The sequence below is a fragment of the Hippoglossus hippoglossus genome, chromosome 22 (genome assembly GCF_009819705.1).
Source record: "Hippoglossus hippoglossus isolate fHipHip1 chromosome 22, fHipHip1.pri, whole genome shotgun sequence".
Taxonomy (NCBI): domain Eukaryota; kingdom Metazoa; phylum Chordata; class Actinopteri; order Pleuronectiformes; family Pleuronectidae; genus Hippoglossus; species Hippoglossus hippoglossus.
Window position 1 is genome coordinate 12,388,404 of NC_047172.1, and position 23,065 is coordinate 12,411,468.

A 23,065-nucleotide genomic window follows, 5' to 3' on the forward strand; every position below is an offset into this window, starting at 1 on the left:
ATATTATCTCCAGCATGCCACTTCGGAAGTAGGTCACCGCTCACCGATTTGTTCACCATGTCTCCAGCTACCGTGGGCTCCTCGCTCCGCGGATCCCTCTGCAGCTCCGCCGCCCCGCCGCGTGGAAACTGACCGAGGGAAGCGACTCAGGACGCGGACGCCGATGCTTTTTCCCCCGGATTCGGACCCGCACGGAAAGGTAACGACGATCCGCGGCTGTGGCTCCCGTCACAGTTGGAGAGACGGGGGTGGGGGGGTCGGTGCGTGTAGCCTGCGTGTAACTACTCGGGCTGTAGCCTTTACTCAAAAATAATGATAATCACAATAATGATCCACGATGGTTGTTATTGATATCAACCAGCGGCTCCGCGCGGACACGCACGCCGACATTGATCGAGGATGTCCGGGTGTTTCAGACTCGTTTCCCCGCTGTGGAGCTTTTCCTCCACTTCTCGTGTATCGCAGGCTGCGCGCTGTCACATCCACACTGTCCACCACCACCACCACCATGGCCAACTACAAGCTCCACCACACGCCTGCTTCCACACACACATCTGCCTTTAACTGCGTTTATATCTGAAAACCTCCACATCCAGAGGAGTGTGCGCGTGTGTGTGTGCATGGAGGTGGAGGAGGGAGGTGGTGTTGGTGGTGGATGATGGTTGGTGTTGGTGTTGGTGGTGTTAGGACTGTTGAGCTGCTGGTTTGCTCCAGGAAAGTGGAGTTGGTGATATGCACTATTATCTGAAGCTGCACACCAGCTGCCTCGGGGCTTACTTCCCCCGTGTGTGCATGTGTGCATGTGTGTGTGTGTTTGTGTGTGTGTGTGTGTGTGTGTGTGTGTGTCTGTGTCTGTGTGTGTGTGTCATGATGACAGCTCCACACCATGTCCTTCTTCTCAGTAAGTGTGTGTGTGTGTGACAGTCAGGCAACCTCCTCCTCTTCCTCCTCCTCTTCCTCTGTCCTGCTCCTGATACACGCCACAGTCAGTTAACATGCCATCAGCAGGAGAGGGTGATAATTTTGGGTCATGGATTAATCTCTCTCTAAGTAGCTTTTATGTGTCAGTCATGCTCCATTTACTTTGGGTTGCATTACGTTTACGACACGTCTTTCCATTTCATCTTCTCCCCGGCTCCCACCATGAGCGTCAGGACCCTTGAAAGGTCACAGGGTAAATCTGAAGCTTCACATGAATATTTAAAGCATAAAAAGAAATTGGGTTGGACAATAAAACTAATAACTAAGGCAGTATAATATTCTTCTTTAGCAATACAACCAAAGTTCAATATATTGATTTAATGCTTATTGTGAGGAGGTATAATACATCATTGATCTACCTCTGATTTCTTAAATGTTTGGTTGATTGTCTTTCTCTGCTCATAAAGAAGAGTGTAAAACCCTAAACTTTACCCATGAGCAAAACGGGTTTTTAAACTTAAACGTGACATTTATCATGATAAATTATCGATATAGACTAATATGACATTTTAAAATCTTGATATAAATGTCCATATAAGGCCTGATGCATACGGAACTACAGTCAGTTAAGGTGCCATCAGGAGAAGAGACAGAGACTGCCAGAATTATCACCAAGTAGCTTTTATGTGTCAGTTATGCTCCATTTACTTTGCATTACGTTTAAGTAAGCGTGGTTTTACTCCGTGTAAATTAAGGACAAGAATTATCTTCTCATTGGTTCCCAACACGAGTGTCAAGGCACTAAGAAGGGCCCCACAGGATAATTAAAAGCACACATCAGAAAAAAGAGCAACTACTGGGCAATAAAACAATATGACTTGTTAGTCTTTTTTATGGCTCATGTCATTCATATATTAATGTGTTTAATATTATATATAAACAGAGGAGCAGCAGTTCAATGTTTTATCTTGTTGACATGGAGCTCATTCGAACGATTGTATATAGTTCTGGTTAATTTAACTTAGTGCAAACAATGCAATGTCATTTATATGCTCTACACATGTTTTGGAGTTAGTTTTAAACCCATGGATATATTGCTTATGCATTGTTTAAGCACAGTGAGGAGGTTTATTCATTATTTAATACATTAACAATAATCTACCTCACATTTGTAAAATGTTTGAAAGTGTTTGTCATTCTTGTCATTCATTTTTAAGCTTTATATTTTTGACCATATCTCCAAGCCCTAAGAACAAACCTGTTTAACAAAATTGTGTTTTTTGTATCTTATCTATATTTAGTTATATTTAGCTATAGTTACTTTGCAGACTAAGATTCGACATTCAAAACATTTAATACACTTTAAAAATTTGATTCATTGTTATTAATGAAACTGCTCCGAAGTGTATAAAATAACAAAAATTTGCTCCAGGCTAACAAGCTGTAAGATATAAATGCTGCTAACAGGATCAGTGATAAATAACAAAAGATTCTGTGATGTCTGTATAGATTCTCAGTCATTCAGGTCATGGTACCTTCAGGGGTTTCACATGAGCACATAACTAACTGGACCTGTGTTTCTTGAAGTCCTTTCACCTCTCATACAAGAGGCTTCTGGGAAACGTCAGGAAACACAAGCAGCTCCTGTTGCCTGTGTACACATGTACAACTCCTGAAGGCCCGAAAAAGTTAATTCATCAAGTATTTCAGAAGGGAAAAGTGAATTATTAAGCAAAAGTCTGAAAGGGAGAAACATGTTTCTGATTCTGTCTTATCAGAAAAGGTTTTGTGATGCAACGATTTCAACGCTTAACCATCTACAAAACAAAATGATGCTTCAGAGACGTCATCTTGTCCCATTTCTTTAACACGCCTGTGCTGTAGCTGCTGTTTAAGTTTATGTACAGGGAACAAATATGAGCCACGTTCCACTTTTTGAGCTTTACCATCTAAAAAATAATCAGTAAAATGATGCTTTTAACCAGTAATCAGTGGTTGTCCCTAGAAGGTTTATTCACTCCTGTTACAAATGTACAATAAATGTTGGGGCTTTTAAGAACCTGTATTTGTGCTGGTGCGTGTGCGGCTGTGCATAAGTGTGTAGTGCTCCTGAACTAGAGCCCTGTTTACAGTTGATTTTCTTAACAATGAATTTTAACCTAAAAATCCCTCCTGAGTTTGTGGTGTCATCGTGGTGAGCGTCCAGCCGCGGGGAAATCATGACGCTCCTCAATGAGCTCTTGTCTTTTCCGTCCTGCACGCTTGTCTTATTCAAATGAAGCAACTTGATTTGATATCTGCAGACAGGAGCTCAATGTGAGGCTCCTTCTGTCCTCTCGTTATCTGGAAATTAAATTTCTCTCTCATGGATTGCATTTCACGGTTCACAGAGTCCTTCGGCAGTAAGGGCAGACTGAGATGGTTTGAAAATGTCCAGTCAGATCGCTGCGTCCACTCCAGAGTCGAGCTGCGTTTGTATTTTTAGTTCCATTCAACTCCCGCTGTGTTCTCAGTTGTTTTAAGAGCGCATTAAAATGCTTCAATAGAGACACAGAGTTATATTCAGGTTTTAGAAAGATCCTGGACAAGCTTCACAGTCATTTTACTTTAGGCAGACACGATTATTGTTACTGAAAGACAGGAAAAATGTAAGAAAATAAAACTGGCTCTGTTTGCTCCTTGTAGTTGAAGCACTGTAAGAAAACCCACAGTAAGTTTTGGGTTTTACAGCCCCTCATTAAATGTTACATCATAACAGGTTGTCATAGCTGTTTAGTGAATCTGTTATTTAACTGTGCTAAATATTATACTTGAATTTGTGTGTTTTATTGAGTCATAACTATTCATCATTGTCTCTTGCCTTATTTAGAATACAGTTTTTATGACTGTTAACAGTATCACACTGTGGGGATAGAGACAACTTATGATAGAGTGTAAAAAGATTTTACACACAATTATGCACACACACAGGTTTTCACAGCTATAACTATAAGGACTTTGCATTGACTTCCATTCATTGTGGACCCCGTAACCAAAACCATATCCTTAAACTTAACCATAACCAATTCATGCATAACTCGAACCTTAGCCTAACCACAATTCACATCTTACCCCAACCTTAACCGAGACCTCAGAAATGACCAAAAAGCTTTGGTCCCCATGAGGTCTACTGGTCCTGACAGGGTCAGTTTTTGTGTTGGAAAATGTCCTAAAGATGCAACCAAAATGAGAACAAACACACACATCTACACGAGTAGACATGTACAGTACATACACTCCCCTTTACTGCTCGTCTATAATCACCTAAAGCCCAGTCGCAGCTATAAGTGGCTCACTGATAAATACAGATGACATTTACACATGACGTGATGTGATTTATAAAAAGAAACATCAGTAAGGGCAAGAACATAATTTGCGTTATAGGTATATAAGAGCAGGTGTTAAGGGTTTGAACCTGATGGTCTGCTGTGGCTTCTGTGTGTTTTTGTATTGTATGTTTTTTTGCTTCCATGCGCAGGTCTGTTTCACTCAAAGTCAGACGGGATTGACTCTGTCCCTCCCACAACGCTCACAGGATAAACGGCCTGGATGGATGTATGGTTGGGTGGGTGGATGGATGGATGTATGGTTGGTTGGTTGGTTGGTTGGTTGGGTGGGTGGGTGGGTGGCTGGATGTGTCACATGTTTCAATCAACTCCAGTCTGCTGCAGTCAGTAGTAGCTTTGTTGCTGTCACTTTTGCCCTGATATGGAATATATATAACTGTATGTTTCTCACTATCAGGACACACATGGATCAAAATACTATTGCATTTCCTTCAAAATAAAACCATTGAACTGGTGAATGGTTCCCACAAACTCCTTCCTCTAAAGCTCTGCACTTGTGGATCATATCATTTATTTCTGTGGTGTTACCTTCCTACTGTCTTATATGTATACTGTGTACACGAGTCCGTGTCTTAAAACAGTCGATTACTGGATGACTTGAACTTAACATGGACTAAACAGAACATTTAAACATGTAACTTTTAGGCTCTAAGAAAGTGTGAGAGGCATTTGCACAATTTTTGACAATTAAAAGCCAGAGGCAACAATTTGCAGCTTAAACAATATTTAAATAACACACTAAACTCTGTTTGCATTATATTGTAATATTTCCTACAGTTTGAAGGAGGTGTATGGATTATTTCATAGACTTAAAGTGGAGCCCATTTGCTGTAGTAGAAGGATTTGACAAAAATATGCCATGAGATGCTTGAAATTTTCCCCTTGAAAATGGACAAAGAGGTATTATTATACCAACCTGGGCAGATATAAATATACATGTAAGCAGTGCGTTAAAGAAATTAGTTACCTTATTGATCTTGTACATTTTGCATCAGTCATTATTGGAACCAACTAATTTTTGAGGGAGTGGTTGTGAAAGCTGGAGGGTTTTCCGGCTCAAGAGTCACTTAATATATAAGAATGGCTCGTGTTCACTTATTTCTTGGAGGTCAAGTGGAGTAATTGTGTTTCAGTCGAGCCGCAGCGAGAAGGACGATGATCCATCTTTTCATGCTCTACGCAGGAGTGTCATTGCATAAAGGTCACAGGCAGTTGATTCATCAGTTCCTTTAAAGGTTTTTCTCTCGGTGACGTGTGTTTTCTGTGTTGAGAGAGCAGAGAAATGGACACCTGTGAAGTGTAGACGTTCAATCTTATTTGCTTCTCTTATGATATGGCTGCTGTAGATGTTTTGATTCACTCTGTTCCCGCTTGTGGACATGGTGTGTTTCTGCCTGTAGTTATGGTGAAACCCAGATCAGATTAGAAGTCAGTTCATTTCAAAAATGTTTGTTGCCCTTTTGACCTCATAGACAAACGAAACATACAAGCTTTAGACCCCTTCATAATTTTTGCACATTTAGTTTCTTGAATAAAATTGTACTTTCTTGATTCTTGTTGTTCTGGGTTTGTACCCTCATGGTTGAATGCACTTATTGTAAGTCGCTTTGGATAAAAGCGTCAGCTAAATGTAATGTAATGAATAATTAATTAAGAAATAGCATGAAACTACCATTTTCAAATACTGTATATAAAGATGGACAACAAGACAGCTTCGTAAACAGGTTTTGAAAACCGTAAACAGTTTGGTTTTAAACAGGCTTGTGTATCAGTGGGAGCTTCCTACCACGGCTCCTTCCCCCGATCTCTGTTGTGTAGAGTCTGTCTCCAAATATACAAGATGGCAGCGCTCGTTTTCAGGATATCATGGCTTCATTTATGGATAGTTGATGGAAGTGGAGATGCGTCATTCATCTTTATGATCTACACTCAAAAACATGTTTATTAAAAAACAAAAATTCAACAATCAAAAACTAAAATCTTTAATTGACAAAACAAAAGTATTCAATATTCCGACACTTAATTCAGTAGCAGGTATTAATAAGGTCATTGACTTGTCCCTAAGTCTCGACTGTATGCTTCAGGTCGCCGCCGTGCTGCCTCAGTTTCATGTCGTTTGGATGTTAGAGCAGGTTTTCCTCAAGGACCTCTCCTTATGCCTTTGCCCTGATCTAAGCCTCTTCACCATTTTATCACTGAGGTCTACAGAGAGTTTCTTTTTTCTTCATGGCTTACTTTTTGCTGACATCCAGTGTGAATTATGGAAATTCCGATGCACAGGTGTGTGCCTTCCTAAACTCTGTCTAATCAATTCAGTTTGTCGCAGGTGGAGCAGGATGCACCTGACCCCAGTTGCCACAAGCAAAAAGGTCTGAATACTGTTATAAATGAGAGTCTGTTTTTAGCAAAAAATTCGAAAAACATCTTTTATTTTAGATCGATGGGCCAAAAAGGACGACTTTATCCATCTCACATGAAAGGTATACCATGCAGGATGGCTTATAAAGACACCTTTAATTCATTACACCTTCTCCCCGGCTGACGAGAGGGAGCGGCGTTAGCAAGAACAAAGCCGTGAATCAGAGGAACGTACACCTCCTGAACCTTCACACAACCCTTTAGGAAGGTGCCAAAGGTGCAGGATTTTGTGTGAATGCAGCCACAGTGCACACTTCTTCGTGTGTGTGTGTGTCTGTGTCTGTGTGTGTGTCTGTGCGTGTAGCTGAGCCCTGCCCTCGTTTGAACATCTTTATACATCCATGACAGAGAGCAGAGGAAAGACACAGAGGCAGCAATATTACTATGGGGCCATTTTCTCAATCTGTCTGTGTGTAATCAGAATTGTGAATGTGTAAAATAATCTCCAAATGTGTAATGACATTTGTGAAGGTGTACATGGATCTGCAAATCTGTATTTAGAATGTGTGTGTGTCTAAATAGATTTTAAAATGTGTAAAAAAATCTTCTAATCCGTATTTAAAATCTGTGTGTATGTGTGTGTGTAATCAGATTTGCAATTATGTACAAAACAAATCCCCAAATATGTTTACAGAATCTGTGTGTGCATTATTGGATGTGTACATGTGTAAATAAATATCTAAAAATAGGTATTCAGAATACACATTTATTGATCTCATTACACATTTGTAGATTATTTTACACATGCACAAATCTGATTACACACAGACGGATTGAGACTCATATTTGTCAATAGTTTTGCTACAATAATGGCCCCATAACATAACCTGGTATTAAAGAGTCACAGCCCTATGCACTATTATTGGCTGGGAACTTCACGCCCACTGCCCAAAGGCTGTAGCTCAAAAATGTCCCGAACACAGCAAAAATAAGGAGAAACTGAGAAAATACAGACAGACTCTCTGCAGAAAAATTCCCTGCCACACATTTATAATTGGTCTTAAGAATAGACTTTATATACAAATGGACGTAGACTCCGGGTCTGGAAAATGAAGCCAATACGAAAGTCTGTATGAAAGTGTCTGTAAACATGTTCATTAAGAGTTTATGGTCTCAATTGCTAGTTTCAAGTCTTGTTCTTTACAACATGTTGTTCAAAAACCTAGATGGCGCTGGACAAAATGCCAAACTCAGTCCACAAACAGGTCAATGACTTTGCGGCGGGTTTCCACTTGGTCATAAGTGTTGATTGAAATGGATTATTTTTGAATGACTATCATGTGTTTTTTTCCTCTAAAATACTACATAGCAATACTGTCTAAATACCTTGTGAAGACACAGTATTTTCTCCCTTGAGGTCAAACGCTCTTCAGTCTTGTCATGTTTAATCTAATTGCCTTCTCTTTGCGAAGCTCAGCAGTACTTGTGGAAATTAGCTGCAGGCTGCATTGAAGCCTTTGGTAAAAAATGAAACTGGTTTGGCATCGTGAATTTGAGATTCAAATCTATTCTGAAAGAATCCATCATATCAGGCATTATAAAATGACCTGAATGCCCGTTCTTGTTCGGTGCCTGTGTGTTTTTGCTGTGAGTGGGTTGTAATGTTTGGCTCGTGGTGGATTGTATGAGTCAGTAATGTGCTTCTCCATGGGTTCAAGAAGCTGACAATTGTCTTTATTGATACAAAGGATGAAAAATCTGTAGTTTTTAAAATATTTTTTGTTGCAATCTTAAATCAAAGCATGCAGAAGCTACAACACAAATAATATTTCAGGATCTAAGACAGTCAGGAAAAATGGGAAAGAAGCTGGAGTGCATGTGATCCTATAGTCTAAAACATAACAAACTATAATGTGCTCTTTATCACAGTTTCTCCTGCTTCCTGTGTCTGCTTTGCATTTGCATGTTAAGGAGAAGGGTTGTCTAAGTGGTCTTATTCTCCGGGGACCTGGAAATTGACAGCAAACTAAGTAAAACCGGTTGTTAAATAATGCATCAGAAGATCCTGTCTCTTACATTAAGTCACTCTCAGATTCTACAAAAGTGAAGTCTGTGTGGTTCAATGTCTGATCTGTGTCTCCCTCCCTAGAGAGTGTATGGACTCATCTGATGATCCATGATGATGTTCAGTGAAGGCCTTTTCTGAGCTGGAGCACGCCGTCGCAGGACCCTGTGGATGAAGAGGAGAAGGTGGTGTATCTGCTCGCGGACGCTGAGACCATGGTGAAAGCTCAGCGGAGCCAGTCATTGAAATGTGGACAGCGCCAGAAGGAGAAGGGATGCAAGGAAAAGGGAGGAGGTGTGCTGAAGGGGAAAGAAAGAAAGATTGAGCTGAAAGGGAAGAAAAAGAACGATAAGAAAGAGTCCCACCGGAGTAGGAGGAAGACGCTGGTTGTGGGCGATGGAGATGCACTGGACTGTTGCGTCCTGCTCACCCGTCTGGAGGAGAAAGCAGTTGTGTGTAAAGAAAAGTACGCACCAAAATCTGGGAAACAAAAGAGCGATAAAAGCATGAAGAAGCTGCACTCCAGCTCCATTCAAAGAAGGACCAAATCTGGACTAAAGAAAACATCCACAGCCAATCAACAAGCACTGGAACCAAAAATCAACCAATCTGACGCCTTACTCATGTTGCCCACATCTGTCCCTGAGCCCCGCAGGCGGAGGATGGCCTCTCTCAATGCCGAGGCTGTCAACAGCCTGCTGCTCTACAGAGACAGCCCTGCAACGTCAAATGTCATGAAGAAACAGCAGGCTTCTACTGAAGATCCAGCTAGAGATAGTCTCGCTAAAACTGAACACAGAGATCATAAAACCAAAAAGGTTTCATCAGGAGGGAAAGCGACACTAAAAGAAAAACCTAAAAGACAGAAGCGGTCGTCATTGGAAGCGCTTAACATTGACTGGCTGAGCTTGCTCACGCCAACCCCTCGGCGTAAAGCAGGTCTCACCGCTGCAACTCTGCTCAAACTCACTAGTGCCCCTTACGGAACCAAACGGCAGAAGAAGTCAGAGGCCAAGCCAGGGAGCGGCGTTGAAGCCGCAGCAGCTACGACTCAGGTTGAGGTTAGCGGTAAACCGTTGTGTAAAGGGGCAACGCAGACCAAAAGAACGATGCATCCCGAACACGAGGAGCATCTAAAGCACAGACAACAGGGTACAGAGGATCCGGTTCATTCCCAGCTGGGCCCCAACATCCAGGGATGCTGCAGTTTATGTAAGACAGAAGCTTTGGATCCCGAGTGGAAAGATGCCACAGGGGGGCAGGAGTGTCTCAGGCACGCTCTCCATTGTGGCTCCGCTCTGGGATTCTCCTTAAAAACAATCAAAGAGGAGCAGGTGGACACCAAGGTGTCCTCCTGCTACTGCTGCTCCCAGGAGAGGTGCGTCGAGTACTGTCACAGACTGGCCCTCTTTCTGGAGGACAAGACCTTCAAGGAACCCGAGGACGGCTCGCTGGCCGACGTGTTCCACCACCATCATCACCACCATCATCACCACCATCACCATCTGCAGCCTCCTCATTCTGTCGCCCACCCAGCAGCCATAACCATCAGCCCGCACACTTACACCTGTTTCCCCGGCTACTACGTCCACTTCAGCCACCCGGACCCCTCCCCCTCACCCGAGACGCCCCTCGCTTTATGCCCAAGGAGTGGCAAGAGACCCAAATTACGCCCCAGCACAAGTCCGCAGCCCTCAGGGAACAGCCATCCGGTGTACTGCTGCACCTCGGTGGAAGCGTGCTACGGAGAGCCCTGCAGGATCAACAGCTACTCCACGTATAGCAGTGTGATTCCAGCCATCACCAGAGGGGGGTGCTCTTTTGGCCCCACAGACTGCACAAACTGTAACCGTGGCATCAAGAGAGGTGAGTGGACAGGAGGATTATATGACAAGGTTTTTCTTTTTGATTGTTTCCGGCAGAGTAGTTGATTTAATACACAGGTATCTATTCTGATGGGTATAAATGAAAAAAAATTATTGTTTGTCTCATCTTATGAAACAAGGTGTGATTTTATAGTAAGTGCAAATTATGTACAAATGGTTATGTTCGCTGGTGTAGAACAGAGATCTGATTGAATGGGCAAATTTAGTGTTGAGCTGTTAGAAAATCGGGAGGCTTGCAAGAGACAGATTATAAACCAATAATGTTCAAAACCACTGCAACAGTGGCTGAGATATTTTATTCCCTATAAGAAGTCAAGTTCAAAAGTACCAGATTCTATTGTGTGTATTTCCCATAATGCAACTCAGTGGTATCTTTTGTTAGACTTCCCCACACCAATAAATACCCAGGTTTTTCAAACGACATACCCTCAGTTTATAACAATGATTTTTTTTCTAAACAATTCATAGTTTAATAAGTCTGAATTTATATAACCCATCATCAGGCTTACTTCCACAGGTTGATTAGTTCTCCCCATGATGAGCAAACTGAAATTCATGTGTTCAATCAGAGGTTGCTTAAAGAAACATAGCCGGTTTTCCTAATAAGAGTTTAATACTCATTTTGGTTCTAAGATTATGTTATTCACACTTTCCTCTTTAATCTGGCTGCCTACGCAGATCAATGTGCGGAGAATAGCTTTTATTTCTCGTTTCCTATTTAGAAATGTCTCTTAAGTGGGAAGTAACAAGTAATAGGGCGAGACCTATTTTGTCTCAGCTTGTCACTGGACAGGGAACATGAATACTGAGCAGTTAAAATACTAATGAGCTAAATGTACAGTCAGAGACATGAAGCAGGACAGGAAGACTAGTGGGTGTGTGCCTCTCCCCGTCTCTCTCTCTCTCTCTTCCTCTCTCTCAACCTCTCTCAACCTCTCTCTAAACATCTCTCTATCTCCCTCCACCTCTCTCTCCCTCTCCACCTCTCCCTGTCTCTCTGTACCTCTCTCTCTCTCCACCTCCCCCTGTCTCTCTCTCTCTCTTCACCTGTCTGTCTGTCTCTCTGACCCTCTCTCTCGCTCTCACTCCCATCTGTATCTCTCTCTCTGTCTGTCTCTCTGTCTCTCTCTTTCTCTCTTTCTCTCTCTCTCTCTCTCACTCTCTCACTCTCTCCACCTCTCTCTCTCTCTCTCCCGCTCACTCTCTGCCTCTCTCTCGCTCTCTCTGTGGTCTCCAGCAGATAAATCCAGGTCAGCATGAGAGTTGAGACTCTTGTCTCACAGGAAATCCTTTTTACAAACAGATCTTTTTCACTGAGGACAGTTTGACATGTCACATTAGACAAGAGAAGCATGGGTGTCAATAACAGATGAATACATTTCATTTAGCAAGAACAGAGCCATTATTAATGTTATTAGTAGAGTCTATGCTATGTCAGAATATCTGCTGTGAAAAGCTCTACCCACATCAGAACTCTTCTCATGACATGTGTTTCCAAATCCGGTTTCATTGACACCTTCATCGCTCTCCTGCTCACTTTGTGGCACCTGTTACCATAGGACATATGATATCTTATTAGTACATGGACTTTGACGACCTGGTGTTAATTCCAACAAGGCTCCACCCAACTTCAACCCTAGCAGAGGTTTATCCAGCCATCGAAATTAACCTGGGTAAAGCAGCATTAGTGACTAGCTGGTTACCATTCAGCAGCCAGAACTGTGTATGTGTTACACGTTGTTTCATCAGAAGCAGCACGGCTCAGGAGGTAGAGTAATCGTGAAGTGACCAGGAGGATCCTGGTATAATCCCAGGCTCCTCTAGAGTGTGTTGAAGTGTCCTTGATCAAGACACTGTAGACACTGTCTGTCCTTGTGTGCAAATATTGTGCTCCAGTAAGTCACTTTGGATAAATCAAGCTTCTGCCAAATGAATAAATATAATGTCATGTTTTTGCTGCCCCCAGCTGGTCAATAAATCAGCAGTTTAATGTTGATACTAATCTGATCCATTTAATGCTATATGCTTGTTGTTATCTTTCACAACTTTATGAACGGTACTTTAGGCTAAATAAATCCTTAATCTGAAATCTTAAACTCAATCTGTAAATAGATTTACGTGAGAAGACTCTCCACAAGTCAGCTGCTCATTTTAAAGAAACCTTGAGCACAAAAGTTCAGTGTAATTCATTCAGATCTACAGGCATCGTAAACCAACAAGAAACTAAACAATGGCGACTCTCTGCCTTTGAAACGTGAAGTCTAATTGACCGTACATTCCTCTAGTATTTATGTTCTTTTAATCTCTAGGGATCCACCAATCAAAAGGGTTTTTCATCAAAGTCCATTGCAGAACAAAAAACTGTGGGGCTTTGGGTACCCTTTGTTTTCATCCGCTTGATGCCTACAAATTGGAAGTGTTCTCCATGATGATCTATTGAGTTCTCAGCCCGGGAAGGTGGAGTGAAGACAGCGAGCGCACGTTTTCCAAGAAGTTTTCCGATGATTCTTTTGAATTAGTCGTATCATGTGCCGTTATCTGCTATTGGCTGGGTCAATAATTCTCACTCGAAGACAGGAATTTGTGCTTTTCAATGATAGTTATTAAGTCCATATCTCCCACAGGGTCAGGCCAGGAGGTTTGAAATTTCATGCAGGTGCCCTAGTTTTTCGTAGATAATCATGATGCCTTGTTGGTGAGGATAGAAAATGTTATCTTTGAAATGATGTCGTAATTTGTGTGTCTCAACAGTCAAAGAGTGGATTTTAAAACATATTGTAATGTTAATGTTTCCTCCGTGGAGCAAATAAAAGCTGAAATAAATTGACCATTAATTTACCTTAATGTCATCACCACAGCTGTATCATGGGAGTGTACACAGTTTTATGGTAACGCCAAGTGTTTGCGCGTGCGCATGCGTGTGCGTGTGCTCTGTTAAAGGCTGTAATTGACCTTAATTGAGCCTCTGTTTGTTTTTTCTGCTGCTTCAGCGGAACTAATAAAAACTGAGTGCAGTCCATGTCTCTATTATAAAACCTTGTTAAAGGTTGTTGATCAACGTGTCTGCTCAGTGTGCACATGTTTCACTCTGTCACTCTACTTCATTATCTCTGTTCCTTCCTCAGAAGACTACTCATCAACCCTCAACGACCATCACAGCCCCTCCTCCATCCCCATCTCCCCCAGCCCCAGAATTCTCACTGGCTGCCCCGTTCCCACTGTGCCTCCAGCCGGCCAATCAGTGCCCCACGTTCAGACTCCGCTGTCCGACCCCAGCCAACCGCAGCCACCGCTGCAGGTGGCAAAGGAGTGTCCGCAGAGTGCCAAGCCGCCTAGTGGGTCGAGGTCTGGCGGACGCGGCAACGGCACCATCGGTTCAGCTGTCTGCCCTCTCAACAGGGACAAGAAACAGAAGCCCAGCTCTCCCAGTGTCAAAGAGCGGTCGGTTGCCAAGCAGCCGAAGAACGGCCGCCAGAAAACCACCAACGGCTGGCGGGCAGTTGGCCTGCCCTTTCAGAGGGAGGTTTTCTCTGTGGTATGTAGAGAACGTCCTGCTGGTGCTTTTTGATTTACCATTTGTAATTAAATCTGGTGTAATTTAACTTTTACAAAGAGACTTCAGGATGATTTATCACACATGCATCATGTCCATTCACTCTGCATTTCATCCTCCACATTTCTGTCAAGACACAGAATCATTCAGTACAAAATGCATCCTGCAGCATTTTACTCCACAGGCTCTTGCAGCTTATCAGTGTGTAGCTGCTGGAGGAGTCAGTATTTCCTGCTGCCTGTGTTCCCAGGGAGAGGAGGCTCTTGTGCTGAGGAAGTGTTTTGAGGGCATCCAGAGGGATGGGGAGCTGATTCGGGTCAGAGACACTGTCCTGCTGAAATCTGGGCCCAAGAAGAAGTCTCTGCCTTACGTGGCCAAGATCTCAGCACTGTGGGAAGAGCCAGAGTCAGGTAGGACACCCACTGTAGGACACTGTTTATTTACACCACAAGAGAAGCTGTGGTAATGCAGTAATAACTGCCTCCAGCACTGACGTGATCTGTCTGTTTCTTCTCCTCAGGAGAGCTGATGATGAGTTTGTTTTGGTACTACCGTCCAGAACACACGCAGGGGGGATGCAACCCCAGCTTACATTGTGAGGTGAGGAACAAATCCTTTGAAACCATGCCTTCAGGAACAAAATGGTTTTGTTTCAGCAGAGGCTTGTTAACATCCTGTAGCTCCAATCAAATGTGCAAATTGTATGTAAATCAGTGCGCCAGAGTATTCATGCACAACCTCTTAAGGCTTATTTATGCTCAACATTAGATGCGTATAAGGAAACTGACTTTTCGGTCCGTACTCCGTTCATTCTGTCCATATTTGTGAACATCACCTGGAAGCTTATTGATATGGACTTGACAGATGAAAGCGAACAGTACCACCAGAAATCGTGGGGGGGGGGGGGGGGGGGGCTGTGAAGCCAGTATTTCAACCGAGATGACATCGGACATAACGAAGAAATGTATCTGTGAAAAAAAATTTTCCATCCACATTTGATGACCTCACAGATCCCCACTGATTACAAAACGTCTCTTTTACCTCTTTCTTAAGAGGTATATTATCACAACAAGCTCCACCGTTGCCATGTCTGTGGTTCAGAATCTCTCGACTCTAGTGGATGTATTGCTTAACCACCATGGCAACGTAAAGGGTGCATGGAAGTATGTGGGCGGGTACGTTTACATCGTTTGAAACTGAAACTTTTCATATGTAAAATCAGCATAAATGAACAAATCGAAATCTATAGAAAAAAGGAGCTGCACTTTCTGCTGTCGGGAGGTAGCCGTCATGTTTTCTAGTGCGCCCGTGTGAAACATACCTTGATTGACATATGCATAGAAGCACACGCATGCATCCGTGCCTACGCTCTCCACATGTGTCTGCGTGCGTCATAGAGTAGGTCCTGCTGAGGTAAATACTTAATAGAGCAGCAAATATGAATAAATCTGCTGCTGAAAATCTTCCCCTAAAAGTGCACAATTTGTTCTTTTTCATAACCTTGCGAGGCAGCTGGATTTCTCACGAGGAGAAACCATCTTACCAGGCTCCACGCTATTCGCTCCTGGTTTGGACCAATCAGTGTCAGTGTGAAAGAAAAGCAAATAAAGCACTAAGCGCTTCTCTTGATGGAAAAGGTGTTTTCCTGCTTCTCCTCACTAGCGTCAGGAACCATGATTGATGGTGATGGACAGATGGCTCATCCAATCACCTGCCAAGCCCAGTTTCCAAGAAAGCCGTCCCAGATTGTTCTGTGTAACAAACCATCTGGCTCGTCGGGTTTCCTTATTGAGTAACATTTGATGAAAACAAAAGTGAAACTACACCTTCTTAAATCACTTACCCTTTATTTAAAATTTAATAATGTGTCTTAAACACATTTGAGAAATGAGAAAAGATGGAGTTGGGACTTGGGACTTTTCCAGAGTTCTTAATATGTTTTAAAAAGAAAATCCTAGAATATTCACACAGTTAAAGGTATTAATTCCAATGTAAGAACATAATGGAATCAATGACTATGTTCACATGGAGAGCTGAAGCTTCTGCAAGATTAGAGCGAAAACACGCAAAATGGTATAGGTAGCATTATACATGAAACTAGTTTAAAACTGGCGGAATAACATTGGACGTAATGACGTGTTATAATTGGGCTATTTAAAGGAATATGAATGGAATTTTCAATTAGCAACTCATGCAAATATCATAGTTAAATGTCGATTAATTAGTAGTTGGAATATTATTGTCCATGTAAACGTAGTCACTGGTGTTTTTCACATTGATCTTGACCATTGGTCTTTGTTACTATAATTTTATAGAATATAAGGTTTTCTGTGCAACACACTTTAATAACACATTTTAGTGTTTTAATGCCTCTTGGTCGTGAAAATGAACCAATCAGGATTCAAGAAAAGACTTCATCTTTACAGTCACTGCTAATATGTTTCAACGGGAAGACAGCGCAACAAACACAGGCAGACACAAACGCACAGCTTCTGTTTGTGCTCACTTCCTGTCGTCAGTAATCTCCCAAAAGGAACAAATTGCTCTTTTATTCAATCTCCAGAAACAATGACCCACATAAAGTCTGTCATTTCCCAGCTGCACTGGCTGCACACAGCCGACACTTCAGAGCAGCCGTGTGAGGACAGTAACACGGCTCTCAGAAAAATCTTTCTTTTATGAATCCATCTTTACAAGTGAAGGTTAGACAGGAGTGTTTGTGTACAACACAGACAGATGTTTGAGGTCCAACCCAATCTAGGGTTATGTGTACGAGCTGCAAATCCTGATGAGGCTCAGATGGCACCTTTTTGTTTTGAGCTGATGAATAAAACACAACTCTTTTTCCTCCAGAATGAGATCTTTGCGTCTCGTCACCAGGATGTGAACAGTGTGGCCTGTATTGAAGACAAATGCTATGTCCTAACATTGGCACAGTATTGTCGGTAAGAAAGAAAGCATTTTCACTTAAGCATTTTTCTTTCTTGCACGTTTTATTGTTTTACAGAATTTTATTTGGAAACTGATTGAACTTGATGTCTTGTGATCTGCGCCGTCTCCAGATTTTGTGCCTTGGTAAAACGCCGTAGGGAAGGTGTACACGACAGTGCCGCCTCCCTCGTGGTGCCACCCATTGCTGGCAACGCCATGCCCACCCACCACTGTGTGCCCGATGACATCAACCCAGAGCTGGTGTTCTTCAGCCGACACGTCTACGACTTCCGCTACGGTCGCCTGCTCAAAAACCTGCAGTAGCATGTGATGTATGCCATGACTGTGGGACGTGAGCTAATGTTTCTCTGGTTTCATCCTCTACAACTTTGTTTAACTACAAAACTACCTGCTGCCTCTGTGAGAGAGGAACCGGACATTTAGGATGAAGGAGACACAAGCTTATCTTTATTTGAAATTCATACTCAACGCGCCACATGTTTATTTAGTGAGAGTCATGGTCTGACATACGGTGTTGTAGAAGAGTCGTTATGGCCGTGTAATTGGGCTTCATCATACATGGCTCTCTGGTGTTGTAGCAGCTGTGTGAAAACCCTGGAATGTACTCTGCTGTAGAAAATGCTACTGTAGTTCTTAGAAATGTGACACTTGATATATATATATATATATATATAAGGAGAAGTTGATGTTACATGTGAACCATGTTACCATCTGCCTGCAGATATCAGACACACGAAGTATCAGTTATACGTCATAGATAAAGATCATGCTCATCATTAGAATTCACTTTTCTCAGAGGCACTGTAGACTAAGGTTTAAGAGAAAGACGCAAACTTGTGTCTTCAAGGTTTGGTAAATGTGTCGATTCACCTTGTTGCCAGAAGTTCTTTGAGTTGATCCAATCTGAGGTCAGTGAATATAAAGCTGCTGCCAGCAGCCATTTAGCAAAGCTCAGCATAAATACTGGAAACAATTGGGGGATTGACCATCAGTAGCGAGGTCCCGTCGATGCACTCGACCAATCACAGTGTCAGCTTTAAATCATCGTTTCATCCCGTTTTTAATCGTACCAAATGTAATATAAAACCAAACCTATCGGAAAATGAACACTTGAACAAACATCAGTGGGATAAGAACTACCTAATAACAGAAACTATCTTTGACAATTTTATTTGATGTTTACTTGTCTTATTTTGGTCCATGTCCCATCCAATAACATGGAGGAGGCAGGATTTAATTTGTTTACCTTTACCGCAGCCAGCAAACGAGACATTTTGGCTTCACTTTTGTGAAACAGTTATGTCGTCTTATCTTTATCTACAGTCTTTTTTTTTTTTGGAAAAAGCCGGGCTAGCTGTTCCCCTATTTCCAGTCTTTATGCTAAGCTAAGATAACTAGCTGTTTGCTCAGGCAGACGTAAATCTCAGCGAGAAAGTAGCTTAGCGTATTTCCCACAGTTTCAAATAATCTTTTATCTAACATTTCCATTTTCATGTGAGTGTGATTGACTTGTAGGTCTATGTAGTGAACTCCGGACAAAGCTGCGAAGAAAGGAGATTCGGCTAAATATACTCACTGATCAGTTTTGTGCACAGCCACAAATGAAGAGTGGAAGCAGTTTGGCGACATCTGTTGTGAGTCTCTGAGATAATTATAGGTTTCATGACATATCTGTAGCTCTGAAATCCACCAGTGGTGAGTTGTCACACTGTAACACAGACGTGCACTCTACAAAGAAAGCACAGGTGACTTTGTTTGGTCTCACAGTGTGAAGACGTCCAACGAGCCGAGCATTGAGGGGGTTTATGTTATGCCAATGCTGAGGAATATTTTACTTTGTGATTTGACTCTGGTGTCAGCGAACTGTATATTTGCATTTAAACGTTTGGAAGAGCGCTTGTTTCTGGCAGATGGCAACAGTTAGTCACCTATATTCTCGTTTCTTCACCGATGAGATGCTGAGTAATGAATTCAGTGTAGCATTTAGATCTGTGATGATGATTCATTCCTATGTTTGAGAGAAGATGTGTATTTATTTCTGTACTGAGAAAATATAAATTATTTTCAGAAGATAATTTTAAAGAATAGAGTATTAGATGAGTGGCTTTCATTCCTGATTAGAGCGCAGGTCAAAGTCGTCTCTCGTCATTAGCTGCACTGTCTAAGATGAAAAGCGTGTATGTCGTTCGCAGTAGTGTTCCTGTGACTGATTGCTCTCCCAATAGAAGCCTGTGAAATGTTGTGTTGAGATGTTTAAGGTCCTCCAGGCAGATTCAAGGACACATCTGGAGGATCTGGAAGGATATCAGACACAGTTTGAAGGACACCTGTTAACATGTGACCAGATGCTTAAACATGCAGGACCAAAAACCTTTATGTTGGCCCCTCCCAGCTTCCTGTCATAGCCTCCTTTTCACGTCTCCTCCGATGACGAAGCTTTGCCTCCTCACCTTTAAATTGCTGAATGCTACGTTGATTTAAAACGTACCCTGCCATTAGCCTGTGCCCTCGATCTTGCTGCCTTATAGAACATTCCCAGCCTTTCATTTAGAAGTGTGTACCAATCTCAGCTTGGGGTTATGAAACCTGTTAGTGTGCTGATCTTGATTCCTCGATGCTTGAAAGGCATCTCAGGTCCGTCTCATACATCTGATCAGAAACGTAAAACTGACCCTTACTCAATTCTCACTCTAACAAATGTCTGCATATGTTTTATTTAATCTCTCCTGAGGACAAAATGGTTGTTAAAAGAATAGTTTGACATCTTGAAAAATGTGGAATTCTTGCAGAGAGTTGGGATGATTGATGCCACTCTCGTATGTTTACAATAAGTGTGAAGATATAGCTAGCACCCGCTTAGCTTAGCATTAGCTCAGCAGGGGAAGACAGAGGTGTGATCCTGTCAGACAAGGCAACTAAAACCACCAACCAGCACCTAAAAACCTCACAATTCAACTCTTTATATCTTCATTAATCTTTAAAAATTTAGCGTTCTGCTTCCTGTCTTCGCACAAAGATAATGCTGCTTTCAGACATGAACTTCACAGAACCTTAGTATTTTCTCTAGACGAGGTTCTTGTGTGAACGTAAATGTCCGAGTGGGAGCCTCCGGATTATCTGCAGACTTTTTCACATAAAGAGCCATAAAATGTCAGATTCAATTGACTCGGACATTTGCGTTCTCATGTACAGCCCCTCTGTAAAACGATGGAAATGTATGGAGTTCCGTGTGAAAGCAGCATTAGAGATATAAGGGTGGTCTTGAGCTTTTCATCTAATTCTCTACAAGAAGGCGTTTTCTTCCAGAGATGTCAAACATTTCCTTTCTTTGGTTGTAGTTTGATTTGTAACAGTTCATTTTCCTCAGTTTGGTACAAAAAGCATCAAAACGTCCAAAGAAAATCCTCGACTCCCTTCTTCATAATCCAGCTCTTATCTGTCCATCTGGATGCTCATGTTCCAAACAGTCCCATTTTTTGCCATAATAATAAAGAGACTATTTGGCCGACCTCAGTGGATGCTGTTAGCACAACACGGAGGTGATTTATAATACAGAAGTATTTGAGACGTTTCAGTCTTTTACTCTGCTTTGCACTTGTCAGCATTTGAATACTTACTGTAGCATCCAACGTGTTAGTTTTGCGCTCTCTGGTGCCAGAGAGCGCAAAACTAGACTGGATGTGGGCAGTGCTTGACTCCCTGTACATCAGGTGGAATAGATTCATTTTGTGTGTTAATTTAACAAAAATATTATTCGCTATAATTATTTAATGGATTAATATTTGACTTTCAAACAAGTCGCCTTGAATTAAATTATTGTTATTGGTTAATTCAATTCACCAGGCTCAAACGGAGCGAACTGGCCCTGGTGTTTCAATCTGCTTTTCATGGTAAACCAGAGGGAATCAGTGTGTTTTTAACGACCTCTCCACTGGGCACAAGATTTTACTGAATATTCCTTTTTGATGGACATATTCAAGCCCACATGGCACAATTATACAAACCAAACCATATTGGGTTTAATTTTAGTTTTAATTCCCACCGGGTGTTCCAGGATCAGTGTTAGGAACCATGCACAATACAGCTCTCAGTCACAATATTAATACCAATAACTGGCTTTACTTTGATGGCACATCAGTGTATATCATGGACTGACTTGAAAGAGTTAAATAGGAACCATCACTAATTTATGATTTAAAACTTATGTTCTGGTTTCAATTGTTTGGCTCGACTAAGAAAATATGTTGATCCGCTGATCTGTGTATTATGGCCTTACAGGAATCATTCAGCAAACTAATGAGGTTTAATCAAGATGTGTGATACTTATGTCTTAGCTGGTCCTCTGTGCCTGTTCCCATTAACCCGTATATATAAATATATTCCAAGCGTTTTCCATGAAGAGAAGGACGAGCATATGCTGTCGTTTTTATTCACCTTACGAATGCCTTTCATTTTTGTCAGATGATGATACTGGTCTGATCTTGAATCACCACAAAGAAATGTTTTCACCAAAAACAGAGAGAGAGAGCGAGAGAGAGAGAGAGAGAGAGAGAGAGGGAGAGGGAGAGGGTGAAAGAGGAGGGAGACATGAATTTAACTTCATTCCCAGGTGTACAAAAACCTAAACTTTAGTTCTTCTTATGTGAATTTTATGTTCGTATTCTTTGCATGGCGTTTTGGAAATCTTGGAAATATTAATCACAGCACAGATTATTTGTATGGTTTCAAATGGACCTCTGTAATATAAGAAAAAATATTTAATTGTAATAAATAATATATGAGTTTGAACATGTGTTTGAGAGATTTCTTTATGGCTGACATTGTTGACAGCTGTAGTAATGGTTGCTGCCCAGGTGGTGGCTCTCTCTGCCAATATTTTTATCTGATCTGCTTTCATCAAACGCAGAGATCGCAGCTCTGAGAGGTGTTGTTGAAGAATTATCTCCATATTGATGTGTTAAATGTTGCATGAGCACAGTTTCTTTACGGAAAAGCTTCATGCAGCACTGGAAAGACTATATTTAAAAGACAATATTGACATTTGTAGTCAATATTAATCGACTACAGGCTTTCAGGAAACAGGCAGAAAGCTGAATCAATTCAGTCAATCAATTTTTTTCCACAAATCATTGATCATGCCACAACAATAAAACAAAATTGATTTTATTTGTTGTTTAACTGTTTCCCTCAGTTAGGGACATGCTTATTGTCTGTTGTTTTTACCTGGATAATCAAATGAAAAATTCATTCCTGTACTGATAATAACCCTTTTTTTCTGCAGGAATTTAAAGAAACATTCATTTCCTGCTAAATAAAAACAACCTTTTTATTTTATTTAGATTTTCCTTTGAGTTTACAGAGAAAAACAAAGATGGATCTGCATGAATCAACATCCCTGTTTTCTTTTCATCGCCTCCAGCCTTTCCCCTCTTGTACCTACTTTAATAATTCATTCAACTCTTTACACCTGAAATAATTATTTATCAGGGGCACTGGGTGGATCATGACAGGAGAGACGAGAGCATCTTGAAAACAGGAGATTTAATCATCTAACCTCAATAATCAGGCCTCTGATGAAAATGTATGAGGCCTCTAGCACTACTCAATCAGATTATGATGATTTCTGTGGCATGAGCAGGTAAATCATTTGCATCTGAGACAGCGACCATGGTGATAAGAGAGCATTCAGCTGCTCCTAAGTATTTAGTAGTGTGACAGTGCATGGGTGCATGCTCAATGATTGAACCGTGAAGTGTGTTTATGAATACGTTTTCTGCAATGAGACTCAGTGCAGGATCTATGTGTTACACACCAGGGGTTACGTACATCTGCAGACCAAGTATTGATGGATAATAACAGACAAACTGTTGAAATTGAATTGAGATCTAATGACTTTTTATTTTTGTCCCTCTCAGTTGTCGGTGATGTGTACAGACCATCAGAG

General features: G+C 41.6%; 1 protein-coding gene across 3 annotated transcripts; it reads left to right on the plus strand.

Annotated features, from left to right (window-relative positions):
- bahd1 (bromo adjacent homology domain containing 1) lies at positions 1 to 21,909 on the plus strand. 3 transcript variants are annotated; one of them, XM_034575887.1, is made up of 7 exons: positions 1 to 199; positions 8,815 to 10,596; positions 13,745 to 14,151; positions 14,420 to 14,579; positions 14,690 to 14,769; positions 17,023 to 17,114; positions 17,232 to 21,909. In XM_034575887.1, the coding sequence occupies exons 2-7, from the start codon at positions 8,946 to 8,948 to the stop codon at positions 17,422 to 17,424; spliced, it is 2,583 nt and encodes an 860-aa protein (XP_034431778.1). In that variant the 5' UTR covers positions 1 to 199; positions 8,815 to 8,945; the 3' UTR covers positions 17,425 to 21,909. The 3 variants fall into 3 exon arrangements, with proteins under 3 accessions (XP_034431778.1, XP_034431776.1, XP_034431777.1); XM_034575885.1 differs by having other exon boundaries at positions 6 to 199; positions 13,742 to 14,151; XM_034575886.1 differs by lacking the exon at positions 1 to 199 and adding an exon at positions 708 to 718 and having other exon boundaries at positions 13,742 to 14,151.
- The last annotated feature ends 1,156 nt before the right edge of the window (positions 21,910 to 23,065 follow it).